This window comes from Chroicocephalus ridibundus, chromosome 6 (genome assembly GCF_963924245.1).
Source record: "Chroicocephalus ridibundus chromosome 6, bChrRid1.1, whole genome shotgun sequence".
Taxonomy (NCBI): Eukaryota; Metazoa; Chordata; class Aves; order Charadriiformes; family Laridae; genus Chroicocephalus; species Chroicocephalus ridibundus.
This window is the reverse complement of record NC_086289.1, coordinates 38,071,194-38,086,233: the sequence shown is the minus strand read 5'-3', so window position 1 is coordinate 38,086,233 and position 15,040 is coordinate 38,071,194. Positions and strand designations below refer to the sequence as shown.

The window sequence follows — 15,040 nt, the reverse complement described above, 5'->3', positions numbered from 1 at the left end:
GTAACTACTCAATTGGAGCTCTTGTTTACTGAGACTGGCATTAGTCACAGAAGAAGTAGGTACAGTTATACAGACCTTACCAGGATCCCTGGTTTATGCTGAAAACTAGGTAAATGTTACAGGCTGGCTGGAGGGTTGTATACTTGTTCATTGTGTTTAGGGTTGGCATTTCATAAATGGATTGGACCTGTGCTGCTACCAGAAACAACAGTTTTGGCTTCCTTCGGCTGCCAGTACCCACCTCCAAATTGCCCTCTTGTGCTGGCATGGAAGTTACATGGCTACCTAGTGAACGGTATCAGAACTGAACCAGGGTGAAGTGAGCTTTTGGGGGATTCTTTAGATTAGTTATGTTTGAAATAGTCTGATTGATCTTGTCTGGCTGCCTGTGGAGGGGATGAGCAAGCAAGGAGGAGGTGAGGAATATTACTGTGGACAGCAGGGCTGGTTTAGAGCATTGCTGAGGCGCCTGACTCGACTTGGGGAAAAAGCAGGACTCCAGGCTTCTCTCTCCAAATTTTACTTTACAGCTTGCTTTCATCTGGTGAATGTGTCAGAATGTTTCAGCCTTTCAATTTTGGTCATGCAGATTTCAGATGATTTATAAGAGTTGGAGATTGTGCTCCTTTTCTAGGCTCTTGGGAGCTTCCTGCTGTTCCTGCTAGTGCCAGTGAAACTGTGCTTGTCCTGTCCAAGAGGCAGTCCACAGAGTCAGAAAATCTGAACCCGAGTACTGCTCTTTCTGTAGTGCTGGGGATGGAAAGGAAAGGAGGGAACCGCTTCCTGACCCTTCAGGTGTAATGTGAGAAGAGACCCTGTGCTCTGGAGTCAAGGGAGAGTTTCCTGTTCATACCCCCACTGGTGGGTGGGATGATTTTTCGTGGGGTGTGACTTTTGCACTTTCCTGATTTTGTTTACACCTTCCTTGTGGGAATGGCATACCTGGTTTTATGTTGTTTGCTATCAGTACTGTCAACTCCATCAAAAGCATATTGCTTTCTTCCTTAAATAGGCTGAGACACTTTGTAGCTGGACTTGCTTTGTGATGTTGCCCTCTCCCCTCTCCCCTCTCCCCTCTCCTCTCTCCTCATTAGCTGTCTTGCTGTTGGAAGACTTGTAAAAACGGTTTGTGTTAGTACATGCGCTTGTTTTGATTTTTCTGACCAGATACAATACATGAGAGTTTAAGCTTTTGTGTTTGGAAAAAAGTAAACCTTGTGAATTCTCAGACAGCGTAATTACTTTTAAAGTATGCAGTAGGGAGGAAATCCTAGGCTGTTAAAAGGGTTCAGGATCTTGAAAAGCTGAGAGCTTGGCAGCTGTTTGTGGGAGAAAGCGCTGCCTGTGAGCCTGCCACGGCCTGATCCAGGGACTAACTGTGAACCAGTCGACAGAGAAACCTTTTGTGTCAGGTATGGAGGCTGGCTTCCTGCTGGTGGTAGCTGAAGAGCAGAAGCATGCGAGTACCTTACTCACTGTGGACTGGTCATGCAGGGTTTTCATTTAGACTTGTTCCACTGGCATCTTTTTGACTGATGAAAGGAAACTATTTTTTTTCCATTGGGTGGATGAACTTGATCATATGTATTTTAACTTGGTATTACATGTTTTTTCAGTGTTTGGTCTTGGGTTTTTTGGTGCTTTTTGTGAAGCAGCTCTGTCTGCAGTGTGTCTTATATCAAAAAAGATGAAGAGCGCTTGTTGAAGACTCTGCCTCCAAGCTATTCTTTCTTCTCTTCCCACACAAGGCAAGAGTGTAAGGAAATGTGCAGAAGGGCATCAGTCCTCTGTGAGAGCTGCTCAAACTTGTCAAGGTTCTGCTACATCAAGAACTAGTGGCAGCCCCAAGAGAATAATCCGTCTCTTTTGAAGGTAGATTCAACTCTCTGGTGAATAGGGAAGTTCTACCTACTTTATGTTTCTTTCGTAGGTACGTGGTGAGGTGACAGCTCTTGAACTATGGCATTCAACAAGATTTGGTATACTCTAGCCCTTGGACTTCTGCTGCCTTTTTCTTATGCCCATACGGACTTCTTCACTTCCATTGGTAAGACGTGCTTTGGTGTATAAGCTGCATAGCCAAAAGAATTTCTTGACAGCTCTCAAAACTGATTCTGCAATGATGTGTTAATGACATGCAAGGCTTTAATTAGTACAGAACAAAATCCGCTTACAAGTTCTTAGAACCTTACTGACTTCTTTCTCTTGGGAGAAAAATGCTTTGAGTAAGTCAGTCCAGTAAGTCTAATGGCCCAGGCTAGGCTTTGTATTCATTATGTCTTCTTGCTGGTACTGACTTCCAAACAAAATGTTGGTGTGGACTGTTGCACGTATGTAGAAACAAGCAAAACAGCTGCTGAGGGTACATAATGATACCAGTATGTTTAGCGTACTCCCTCTTGGGCTGTGATGGCCTGTGACACAGCTGAAGATGAGGACCGTATCACTTCATGATGAACCAGTTCAGCTGCCTCCTTGCAGGAAATGAAGCGATTATTAATTAATAACAGAGTCTGTTAGGAGACCCATTGAAGTCATGCAAGTAATCTTAAAAATAAAACACTGGATTAGTATTGTATATCAGACTTGAAGTCTTTGTATATTTCTGTAGCTTTGTCTTTATTTGCTCTACATTATATATGCTTGGATGAAGGATTACTCTGTTGCAACCTACTTCCTTTTCCAAATGAATGCTAAATTAGTTCTAATAATAAATATGTGATATTATGTTAATTTCCATGGCAACGAGCTTGGTCCAACATGAGATTTTCTCCTTCAAAAAAAAAAAAATAAAAGGCAAGAAGCCTTACTCAAATGCTTCTTCAGGATTATTTAAGCAAATGCAGAAGGACTTTGGGGAAGAGAGATTTGAAGAGGGGAAGAAAGTAGAAGAGAGGAAGAACGCCTCTTAATTCTCACTTCTCAGGGTTTTTTTTGTTTCTCCTTGTCTAACCAAACTCATTTGTTTTCCAGGTCATATGACAGACTTAATTAATACAGAAAAAGATCTGGTGGTGTCACTGAAAGATTACATCAAGGCAGAAGAAAGCAAGCTGGAACAGATCAAAAAGTAAGCAGCTTGTTTCATAATGCTAATAGTTAATAATTTGAGTACACCCTTATGTAAAAAGTACTTCCCAAGGCTGATTAAATTTGTGGAATTTTTCCTCTGAGGCAAAGCTTAAACTAGCAGGTTTTGTCCTAAGTTATTATCTCTGAGCCAGTGGTTTGTTTTATGCAGCTTTCTAATGATGAAATCTAACCAACCTGCTTTTGGTATAATACCTTCTTTCACTTTAGGACTCCTTTTGCATGTAATTCCCGAGGGGATGTAGTTTTTTGACTGACAATTTGCTTAGTGGAAACTAAAACCCAAGAAGTCTCCAAATGAGCATTTCAAGGACTGCAATGATACATTAGATGTAAAAGTGCTAAAAATAGTGTGGCCATATTGCTCAATGAGTGGCTAACCAATGAATAGTAGTAAGCTGCTGCCGGAGCAGAGTCTCTTTCTACATGATATGTTTAGATTTAAAAGTAAAATTAAGAAAAATAAAACTTCTTTACTGCTTTTAAAAATAACAAGAGACCTGACCATTGCCATTACTGTGTTGCTCAGCTCCATAGGTATGAGGAACAGAGCCCACAATGTCAGATTTTATCACAGCTAGAAATAAAAATTTTGTATCACTGAACAGGATGGTTTGCCGGCTTTCAAAAATGTGTTTAAGTCTGCCATGAGGATTTTTAAACAGTTTTAGATAAGTGCATGGATTTTATTTTAGCCTTTGTATATTACATTCTACCATCCAGGAAGAAAGATACTCCTTTCCTACCGTATTTATTTTTATCACTTAAAATACAGAGTTGGAATTGCTCACGGGTTTGAAATGTTAAAAGTATATTCTTTATAGCTACAAATTAAGATGGGAGCATGCCGACTGGACATCCAAAAGTGTGTAAATGCAGCTTATCATATAAGCATTGCAGCTCTGGTTTTATTATATTAGAGGTGCTTGCTGTCAGGTCAGAAAAGTTAAAATAACTGTCTCAGAGGTAGAAGAACCTGGAAAAAATGCCGACATCGTATGAGTTTGTTGAGGTTGGGCCCTATACTTTGGCTGAAGGATATTGGTGGCTTGTGTTGACTTGAACTCAGTGAAAGCTGGTAATTCACTGAAACATGAAGGATGGCTCGCACCTTGTGGGAGGTTTGTGGTAGAGGCTTTTATGAAACAGAAACTACTTGAAAGATATCCTGGCCTTGTGGTTGTGGCTCACAGTTGCAGTGACTTTCGGCCACTCGTTAGGTTTGATGGTCATGCAGTGGGAAATGTGCGATGGGTTTGACCACGTGCAATGTGAATGCACAGTTTTGCTTTCTTCAGCCTTCGGCTTGCTAGAAGCTGGAGTTGGTCCGGGGGAGCATTTTGAGCACTCCATTTTGGAGGAAACCCCTTCGCTCACATTGCTGCTGGCAAGAGCCCGGACAGGGGCTGTCAGAGTGTAAGAAAACAACTAACTAAAGGCAGTGTGGGAAGAATGAACACAGACAGTGGCCCCTTTAACAGCTGTAAACATCTACCTGTCTCAGGTAAAGCAGGCAAACTTAGTTCAGGCATAGCAAATTCTGGAACAAGGTGGATGCTGGCGTGTGTACAGAGTTCCCTCCAGGCTACAGATTTCATATTTGCTTTATATTGGTGTGTCTGTTTGGTATTCTCTGTGGGGTGTGGCTTTTTTAACCTTGATTTATCCTGTTTTCAGGGTGGTGTTCTAGATGTGCATTGTTTTGGATAGGGAGGGGAAGTTTGGTTGATTTGCAGCCGTGTAGTAGCATAGCGCTGGTGCTTATGGCATGGCTGACGTGCTTCCTGACTTGAGACTCCCAGCAGACTCCCTGGATGTTTCCGTTAAAACAACAGATGAACAAGAGTATTTGTGGAAAGGTGTGCTTGTTTCAGAGCGTGTTGGAGTTGTGAAGGGCTTATGTCACCGACAGCGTTAGAAACATTTGTGGAGTCAGAACTGGAGCACTGGAAAGTTGATCCTCATTTGGGAGCGTGGGAACGACGTGTTTCTTACTACAAGCGTACAGCACAGGAGGCAGTTGGGTGGTGGGAGGCAAGGGGTGCATTGTAGATTTAAGAGTATGTGTCTGAATGTAAAACGATTTGCGACAAGCATTGAACTACCATTTTGTAAACTTTAGAAAAAAGATCAAAAATGTGGGTGAAGCTTTGTTTTTGATTAATCCTGCATGAAAACTCATAATGGAACTGCTGGCATACTGCATTTGGTATTTGTAGGAAGGAGTTCGTTCAGCAGTTCCAAGAAAGACCGCAAGAGCAACACAAGATTTAGGCTGCAGCTAAGGAAGAAGATTTTTTTAAAAAAAAAAACAGGCAAAGAAAAAAGCCCCTTTTGTTCCTTCTAGGAGAGCCTTATGTATACATAATATAAAAGCTTGCAATTTGTGTTTGGATTTTTATTAGTAAAGACTGTTGAGTAGCTTGAAATTAGTTTTATAGTGCCCTGGCAGACTTTTACAAGACACTCTAATGAATGTATATTTTCATTATAGATGGGCAGAGAAATTGGATCAGCTGACAGATACTGCTACGAAAGACCCAGAGGGGTTTTTAGGACATCCTGTGAATGCATTCAAGTTGATGAAACGGCTTAACACAGAGTGGGGGGAGCTGGAGAGCCTGGTTCTGAAGGACATGTCAGATGGTAAGTGTGCCTGTAGAAGGAACAAGGATCACATTCTAATTGCGTTTACTTGACTATGTCTTTCACATGTCATGGTTTGAATTAGATTTCGAAGTCTGCTTTTGAGGTGCCTTCATAAAAAGTAATGCTAGAAGACCTGCCGTTTGGCTGTCAGTGTGCTATAATTTGAGCTTTACAAAAATTTAGAAAAACTGCGATGTTTAAACTGAATAATCTCCTTGGACACTTTGAAATTTTGCCAGTGATGAGGGCGTGCTTCATGTACTCTGCTGCTTCTTGCAAACTAGCATTTTAGGAAATTTAATCTCTTAAGTGTGATGGCTCCATTGAACAGAAAAAAGGGAACAAAATTCAGTGTGTCACACGTGTGGGGCTCTCTTTGAGTGTGGTCAAGTACTGTTGCTGCTGATATGCCCAGTGTTGTTAAGGTGTGATGGTTCAAAACCTGAATGTTGGCAGAGACTGAGTGTTTGTGGAACTGAACTGAATTAGTGTAGCAAACGCTTTGCTGCCTCTTCTCTTCTGCAAGAGTGGCAGCTCTTCAGTAGGGAACAAGACACAAAATACTTGACTGTGAAAGAGACTTTTAGCAGCAAGGAAGCCAGGATGATAATATTTGGCCTGTGAGAATCTGTCTCAGCAACTAACTAATACCAGGTGTAGGTTTGTAGTAAGAAATGTAAAAAAGTGGAGCTTTCAAAAAAGACCCAGGGTTAGTCTCTGATAAGGATTCAGCACATTCAGCTTCCCTGGTGCTGCTGTGAGGGACTGAATATGCCAACTGAAAGGTCCCTGCACCTGCCAGCCGGAGATCTGCACCAGTGCGTCTTAAGTCCTTCTTCTGAATGAGGTGTGTGTGGGGGAGGAGTGGACTGTTTTTGTTTTAAGGAAATGGTCACGAAAAAGGAAAATATTGGGAGAAGCATAGTGTAGTAAGAGAAAGGATGCACAGAAGTGAAAGGATATGGTATTTTTTTAAAGCAGGAATACCTTTCCATAAACTCATAGTGTTATCAGGTCTGAATAGTTAAAAAGGAGTACCAGAGTGTGGCAAAAATCACAAATTGGGCCAGATCATTATTTTTTGCATGGTTTTGCATCTGAGTGTTGCATACTATGGATTGTCTGGTTTTGGTCATGCTGCTTAGTTTTCTGCTGGTGGATATTAGATTAAGTTAACAAAATCATATTGGCACCATCCTTAGTTAATGCTGTAAAGCTTGTTGTGCTTCTGGATCTTGGGACGAAAGAGTTTGTTGAGTAGAAAAGTTACTTTTCTGAAAATGCCAGAGTGGGTGTCAGTTGGTTCAAAGAAAGGTGCTTGTGGTGGACTCTGTTGGTGCTGTTGCTTCTGGTGGCTGCATGTACCAGGATGCTGGTTCTGTGCTCCTCAGCTGCTCTGCTGGCTCTCTGGAGTTCTGTTTCCCTCATCAGGGCAAACAGCTCACCGGCCTCGTGACTCTGCAGAAGCAGAAGGGGCAAAATAACGTCAGTTCTCCCCCCGAGAAGAAGATAATGCACTAGCTCTACAGCAGGGCCCTCCGAGTAACGCAGTAGCCATGGGTGTGTTCACCAGAGAGGAGTAGGAGCCTTTCGTAACAGGGGAAACAACGACGCGTGACTCTAATGACCGGGGAACACTTCCTAGAGAGAATATTTTTTTAGTTTTTTACTTTCTAGAACCTGCTTGTCTTCTGTTCCATAAACCCTGGTGCTTCTTTAAAAAGCCCCCAAGATTTCTTTTTGATTGTTCCTTCGCTTTCTTTTCACAAAAAAAAAAAAAAAGATGCTGACTTTTCAATATGTGTCTTGAGTTCAAGTCAGAGTTGTGGGAAGACGGATCTTGAGAAACCTTCTTAACTTTGTGTGCTTCTCATGTTTCTCTGTAAATACGTTAATGCCCAATTCCACAGAAAGCAGTTAGGTTCACAGTGGCTCCTTAGGTGCCTAAAGTCTTGTCAAAAGCTGTTTGCAGTTAGACATCAGCATTTTTGTTTTTCCTCTTTTTATGGACCAGCCTTAATCTTTACACTGCTATTCTTAGCATTGTTTGGTTTTCTCCTCTTGTAAATTATTTGTAAATTCCATGTTATCAAATGAAAGGCCTTTTGGAAAGCAGATTGAGTGCAATGGTTGCAAAAACTACTGTTATATTATCTGTAATGTTCTCTGAGTTGGGGTGGTCTTTTTGTTCTATGTAAGTTTTGGTTTTTCCCTTTTTTTTTTTTAACTTGTTAAGACAGAAATAGTTTGTGTGACACTGAAGGGGTACTCCTGTCCTTTAAACAAACTTATGGTATTTGTTGGTGGTCTGCAGGACTAATAGCTCTTCCTGACTTGTTACTGGCTTTTCCTGAAATGTTAGCTTTCCCCGGAGTCGGGAGTCATTTCATGCCTAGAGTTTATAGAATTGCCGGGACAAAGATGACCAAGTGTCTCCCTGTCTTCCCAGGCTTTATCTCCAACATGACTATCCAGCGGCAGTTTTTCCCAAATGATGAAGATCAGACCGGTGCAGCAAAAGCCCTCTTGCGGCTTCAAGACACATATAATTTGGACACAGACACCCTCTCCAGGGGGAATCTTCCAGGTAAGAGTCACCGATGTTATTTTCAGGGGACACTGTGAACTTCTGTTAAATGTCCTGATTACAAATCAGATACCTAGCAGATACCTAGTTCTATTGCGCAATGTAATGCATTTTAACGAAGCAGTTCTATCATTTATTGTGCCCTTCCCTCTCACACGGGTAAGATGGACCTTTCACGTTGGGAGTGACTGAAGTTTCTTTAAGCGTAAACTTTATGGAGTGTATAAATTGAAAAACAAAAGACAGGGTGTATCACGTGCTTACACAGACTTGAGTTTATGTGGCATTACCTGAGGTAATCTTTAATAGGTTCATATGCAGGAGAAGACACTTCTTTCTTGTTAGAAGACTCTTTCTCTGCTGAGTTTTCCTTGTTTCCTCTGTTTGGAAACAGTATTATGCCAACTGGCAAAAAATCAATTCTGTACAATCCATCTGTGTTTTTGCAAGCACTCATTGTGGTCAGATGTCTAATAAAATTAAGGGTAATTGGCTTTATACGTTATGATGTATAACCTTGCTTTTGGGTTTAGTTCCAGCCTGTCTCAAAAATGTACACATTCATTCTACTACAATAAGCAGCTCATTATTGTTTTCTTAAACCAGCACAAAAATACAAGGCAAAGTGCTTTGGCTGGACTGTAGTTTATTGCTTCTTTTGAAGCAATAAGCTGTCAGACTGCGTGTAATAAAGTGTAATTGCAGAACCCAAAAGTTCTAGAGAATAAATGGGAATAGGTTGGTCTCTTCAGAGCTCCAGAGAGGAGCAGCCTGCATGAACGCTTGTCTGTGCTCTTTCCCAGGGAATTTCTGTTTGGTCGGATCACCCAGATTTGATCAGAATCTGTCATATCGCTTATTAATTCTCTTTCCTGCGTTACAGGCTGTGCTGTTTCTTTATATTAACTATCAACCCTATTTGATGATTGCTGTCTTAAGCAGCCTTTTAAGAGTTGCCACATCACACGTGGATGTTCTGTTGCTTCTAAATACCAGGCTATGGCCCCGCAACCTGTTACTCATTCCAGAGATCTCTCTGTCTCCGCCACCACCACACCCCATTCCCTCATCTTTGTGTTATTTCAGAGTTTACAGCTTCAGGCTCAGAAAGTTGAAATCACTGGCCATCGCAGGATGGACCACAAGGTGTTTAATTAGTGAGCAGAAACAGAGTTGTTCTGTGGGGTACTGTGTTTGGCGGGCTGTCTCTGCAGCTGTTTAATCTCTTAAGGGATGTCTTCAGCAGAAGAATTCCCTTGTTGGAACACGGCTGTGGGACCCGCTCTTAGACATTCAGGATGTATTAAGATGTAATCAGGAATGTAATTTTAGCTGTAAAACTGGCAGGTCCTGTTTTCTTTTTACAAGATTAAGTTTGGTTTTTCATTGGGCCTTAATTTACAGTGGCAAAAATAGGAATCTGTAATTTGCTTACTACTTTCAGAGGCCTCTTCAAATGTTTCTAAAAATGACTAACTTCAAAAAATCTTGAGCAGCTGGGAATTTACTGACTGATGTTTTAGCCACTAAGTTGTCGCTGACAAGATGTGCGTCAGTAACATTTTGAAAGTGATAATACGATGTCTTTTGAAAACAGATTTCTGAAACTTCGTATTCGGCTTACTATTGCTCTTGCTCAAAGTGTTTGGGGTTTTGAAGAAGGAAGGTTTATCTTATTTTAGTTTCCACTAATGGTAAAGACATTTAGCTAGTTGCTGCTATTCTGGCAGTGGAAAACTGCATCTAACCGCTTATGTGTTCTGCCAAGGATTTACAGCCTTTAGATGCTTAAACTGAGTCTTCAACAAATAGCCACCACAGAAGGCAGATGTTGAAGAACGGAAATAAACTGTGCTGTGAAGAATAAGAAATAACCTAGTGTTCCTCTGAAGACGTGTCTGGAATTCTGTGTAAACTCTGTTTGGTTTGTTTTGCTTTAAATACAGGTGTGAAGCACAAATCCTTTTTAACAGCTGAAGATTGCTTTGAGCTGGGAAAGATCGCCTACACCGAAGCTGACTACTACCACACCGAGCTCTGGATGGAACAAGCTCTCAAACAGCTGGATGAGGGAGAAGTGTCTTCTGCGGATAAAGTCTACATTCTGGACTACCTGAGTTATGCCGTGTATCAGCAGGGGGATCTGAGCAAAGCCATGATGCTCACCAGACGCCTTCTGGAACTGGGTATGCAAGAGAGGGACCCGCAGCTCACCACGGTCTAGCTCTGTGTTCGAGCAGGTGCTGGCTATGGATTCGTACCGAGGGGTGCACTCTTGCCTGCATTCTGACTTGTATTTGGGTTTTTAAAAGGGATTATTGCTGGTGTTACCATTAATATCTTGGTGTGTAGTTTTACAGTAAAATAAGACTTGTATTACCATAAGTCATATTTTGCTACTGTTTTTTTAGATGGACAGCTCTAGTCTCAACTGCCATGTCAGGAAATGTCATGGTTAAGGATTGCTCCTTTCTGTTGACTTATTTTCTGCCTCTGTCGGCTTCTAACCGCTTACCTGTCTTAGTCATTACTGCCTGAAAGTTGGTTCTCTGCCTCTGTCTTACTTTGCTGTGTTGAGATTACTTCCCCCTTAGGGACAGGCAAGAACAAATTAATGAAATTCAAACTAAATAGGTCATACCAAAATCTCTGCAGATCATTTAAATGCAAATTAAGCATACTTGAGATGAAAACCTTGAAAAAATAAGAAATACAGAATGCAATACAGTGAGCTGAGATTCTGTCCGTTTAATGAAATATGAAGAGTATTTATGCTTCTGTAAATATTACACTGATTGACTGCGTAAAGGATGCCGTGGGAAGTTCAGAACTAATCCTAATACAGCAAAGGCTAGTGAGAACCCTTTATTAATGAGCTGAAGCTAATCTGTAAGTTTAGTGATTGCTTTGTCCCCAGAAATCTGAATTCCCATCAGGGAAGTTTTTAGGTTTAAAGCGGGTTGTGCTGTCCCAGCTCTCTCCTTGTCCCATTGCCTTGTACTTTCCATCTCTGGTGAGATTGGCTGCAATGGCCAAACCCTATTTCTTAGTGCGTGGGCCCCTGTGCTTGCTGAGGACCCAGGCCTCACTGTCAGCGGTTTCTTAACTGCGACCGAGTTGCGCTTAGCTCTGAAAGCTCATTGTGTGTTTTCCTGCAGATGAGTAAGGATACGTGCATGCTGCAGGCTAGCATCACTTCCAGCTTAGCTCAGCGCTTCAGCCACCTTGTGGAAGCTCTCAAACCAGAGTAGATGTTTCTAATTGCTCTTTGAGAAGCAGTAGGGAGCATCTGTTTTCTTGTTCTTTTTGTAAATAGCCTCTTTGGGATACTTCTTCACAAGTTGGAAACTTGCCAGTGATACTTGTCTGCTTCTTGTCAATAGATCCTGAACATCAAAGAGCAAATGGGAACATGAAATACTTCGAATATATCATGGCTAAAGAAAAAGATGCAAATAAGTCCAGTACGGATTCAGAAGATCAGCTGGAGAAGGAAACTGAGGTTAAGAAAAAGGATTACCTGCCCGAGAGAAGGAAGTACGAAATGCTGTGCCGTGGGGAGGGTCTCAAAATGGTAAAGTGGAGTAGACTGTTTTCAAATGTGTGAAACCAACCGTGACAAAACAATGTCCAGAATTTGTATGTGGTGTGGAAGCAAGAAGCTGTTACAGCAGTTGGCTGAGTGCGTGGAACTGAGGATTAGTGTGTGTTGGATTTCTTCCCCATTTCATTCTGTCTAGTAGACAAAAAGTCATACTGCCGCAGGCACTGCTGACTAACTTGGATGCACTACGTAATTGTAATTAATTGAATAAGGATGCTGGAAGTCTAGAATTACATACGGAATTGAATGAGCATGGGTGTTTTTAGTGATAAAATTATTTTTAATAGGACTGCGTAAAGTACTGTTTGTTGCAGTATTACAGAGTAACATTAGTGTGCTCGAAGTACTAATTTCTCAAATTTAAAGCATCTCTTTAACTTGTAAGATAACCTTAAGGTAGGAAAAGTGACTTGTTCCTGTCTCCTCAGGACATCTTCTTTTTTTTTACTATCTCTTTCTTAGAGATACTAGTGTCATCTGGAAGTTCTCTGACTGTCTCTTGCTCCACTTTGCTTCCAGACTCCTCGGAGACAAAAAAGACTCTTCTGCCGCTACTACGACGGAAACAGGAATCCTAGATACATTCTGGGCCCAGTCAAACAGGAAGATGAGTGGGACAAACCTCGAATTGTTCGCTTCCTTGACATTATCTCCGATGAAGAGATTGAAACTGTGAAAGAACTAGCAAAGCCGAGGGTAAATGCCTTACACTTCTTTGCCTTTTGGAATCTAAAATTTTGTGTGTAGTTTTCTGTGTGAGTATGTGTGGTTCTGTCTCCTCTTGAACGCAGCTGTGTGTACAGTGTGCTCACACGTTGCTTTTTGCACCTTGTAGCTTTTGGTGACACATTCTTTGAAGGAGACAGTGGGGAAGCTGGAAATTCTATGTAATTAAGAGAGCCAGGTAACAGCAGTGCAGGATTGTCAGACTCTTCTGGCAGACACAGTTTCAGCGTGTGCCGTTTCAGATGAGGAGGAGGATGTTCTACAACAGAAAACAGACGTACTGCAGCTAGGTTGCCTTGAAGTATGCCTGTCATCTGGTTTTTGTTTGGTTTTCTGGTTTTTGTTTTTTTCTTTTTTAAGTCTGTATATGCCAGAGTTGTGACGTGGAGAAAAGTGCTGTCTAGGGAAAGGCAGCCATTCCTCTGGTCCTGGAATGCCACCGCGTTATTGTGTAGACAAGAATGAGTGGTTGTATTCTCCATTCAGTACAAAACTGACTTCTGTCTCCCAGGCTTTGAAGTCACTTGCAGATGAAAGAGCTTTAAGAGGGCAGTACTTAATCAGTGGTACTCAGCTTCTTATTTCCAATGCCAGCTCGTCAAATCCTAGCTCAGAAACTGGATCCTGAAGTTCTTGTTTCTGAATGTGGAATACTCCAGGGCAGCTCCGCTGTCTGAGCAAACAGGAGCATCCAAGACAAACGACAAACTTCTCCACCAGTTTGCTACCTTCTGTATCCAGTTGGTGCAACTCCGCATCTCAAGATGTGTTGCAGATTAGTTAGTTAAATTGATTTATTTTTCTGTTAATTACCAGTTACTTCTAAAGTAAGATTTAAACTTGCAGAAATGCAATTTTCCTGCATTTTTCTTTACTTTTAGCCTACGTGGCTTTTTGTCCAGAGAGAGCTGAGCAAATGGAGGGATAAGTGCACTAAGTATAGGACAAACCATTAGTTTGGCCCGCTGCAGAGTAAACCCGCTGTGGGTTATATACAGGCACATCGAGGATGAGCCTGTCCTTGGCCACAGCACTGAGCACTAGGTAGCCTGAAGGCGATTTTAAAGCTTCCTAAAGGCTGATGCGTTCTATTTCTGAACTGTAAGCAAGAAGTACGAGCAATTCTCTTCGCTTATCTGTAAAGCATCTCTTCCTGCTCTCCTGTCAGGCAGCCTTGCTGCAGGTCTGAAAATCAGAGTCCCAGTGTTTTGGCTGTAGATGATTAAGCCCCTTTGCTGCTGCAAAAGCTCTGGCATTACGTCTGAGGAATATGACTGAATCACTTCTTTATGGAGTAGAACTAAGTCTCAGCATTGAAAATAAAAACCTATGAATGTGGTGATTTTACCTTCTGAACTTGCTGAGATAATTGTTTTCCTATCAAATGTTTGGCTCGTGGTAAAGACTTGGAGATTTGTAGTTCATTAACACAGAAGCATCTGTATGCAGTTAGCATTCCATGCATTTCCTACGGCCGAGGCCTTGCAGGGATCAGTGATGAGTGTAGCAAGAGAACCGTGGTTTTTGAGACTTGAAAGGTCATCTCCTCTTTCCCGATGCTTGGGACGTTCCATCGCCGCCTCCCGGAAGGCAGCGCTGTCTGATCTCTGCCCAGCCTTCTGCTGTGCTGGGCCATAAGCTGGCAGGATGAAGCCTTGTTATTCAGCTTTGGGAGTCTCGCAGGAATCGTAGTTTGTGCCTCGGTTCTTATATGCTTCTGCATGGGATGAGAGGAGAAGCAGCATATTAAGAGTTCCCAGTACCTTTTATTCTCAGTAGGCATAACCTTGATTGACTTGGTCTGTTTTAACAGTAGAAAAATACTAGTTCTAATTGTTTGGGACTAGGTATGCCATTTGTGCCTCTTCCAAAATTTGGGCTCTGCAACTCAGCCTTTCCGGTTATGATGGATGGAGAGTGTCTGGTAGTACACGAACGAAGGTAAAGGGCACACGTAAGGTTCTGAGTCAGAGTATTAACATAGATGGGATGGCGCCAAGGAAGTGTAGCGCATTTAGGGAAAGGAAGGCTTTGAAGCAAGAGTTCTCACTCTCTGTAATTTAGGAATACAATGCAAACATGTCCATGGACTAAGCAGTTAGTTGGTGTTAGCAGTCAGTGTTAAAGGAGTGCAGTGCTGGTTTTGGTACAGAGACAATCAAAAAGGCAGCGGTTGATTCGTCTGTCGCTTATACAGGATGACAGTGTTGCCTGGATTCAGTTTAACTGTAAAACTCATCTTACGTGCAGAGTGCTAACAAAGGACCAATTGTACACATGCCATAATGTCGTACCGCTTCCAGCAGTTGTTGCAATATGAAGGAAATGAAAGATTCTAGTTTGCTTTATTCAGACGACTGTTCTTCTTGCTACCAAAATGGAAA

At 41.9% G+C, this 15,040-nt stretch overlaps 1 protein-coding gene across 4 annotated transcripts in view; it reads left to right on the top strand.

The window, feature by feature from the left end:
- P4HA1 (prolyl 4-hydroxylase subunit alpha 1) overlaps positions 1-15,040 on the top strand; it is a 33,305-nt gene that overhangs the window by 5,084 nt on the left and 13,181 nt on the right. For all 4 annotated transcript variants that reach the window (XM_063337462.1, XM_063337460.1, XM_063337463.1 and 1 more), the window contains exons 2-8: positions 1,931-2,047; positions 2,974-3,070; positions 5,585-5,736; positions 8,189-8,326; positions 10,273-10,512; positions 11,710-11,900; positions 12,450-12,626. In XM_063337462.1, the coding sequence (XP_063193532.1) occupies positions 1,960-2,047; positions 2,974-3,070; positions 5,585-5,736; positions 8,189-8,326; positions 10,273-10,512; positions 11,710-11,900; positions 12,450-12,626 (1,083 nt within the window). In that variant the 5' untranslated portion in view covers positions 1,931-1,959. The remainder of the gene's footprint in view (positions 1-1,930; positions 2,048-2,973; positions 3,071-5,584; positions 5,737-8,188; positions 8,327-10,272; positions 10,513-11,709; positions 11,901-12,449; positions 12,627-15,040) is intronic.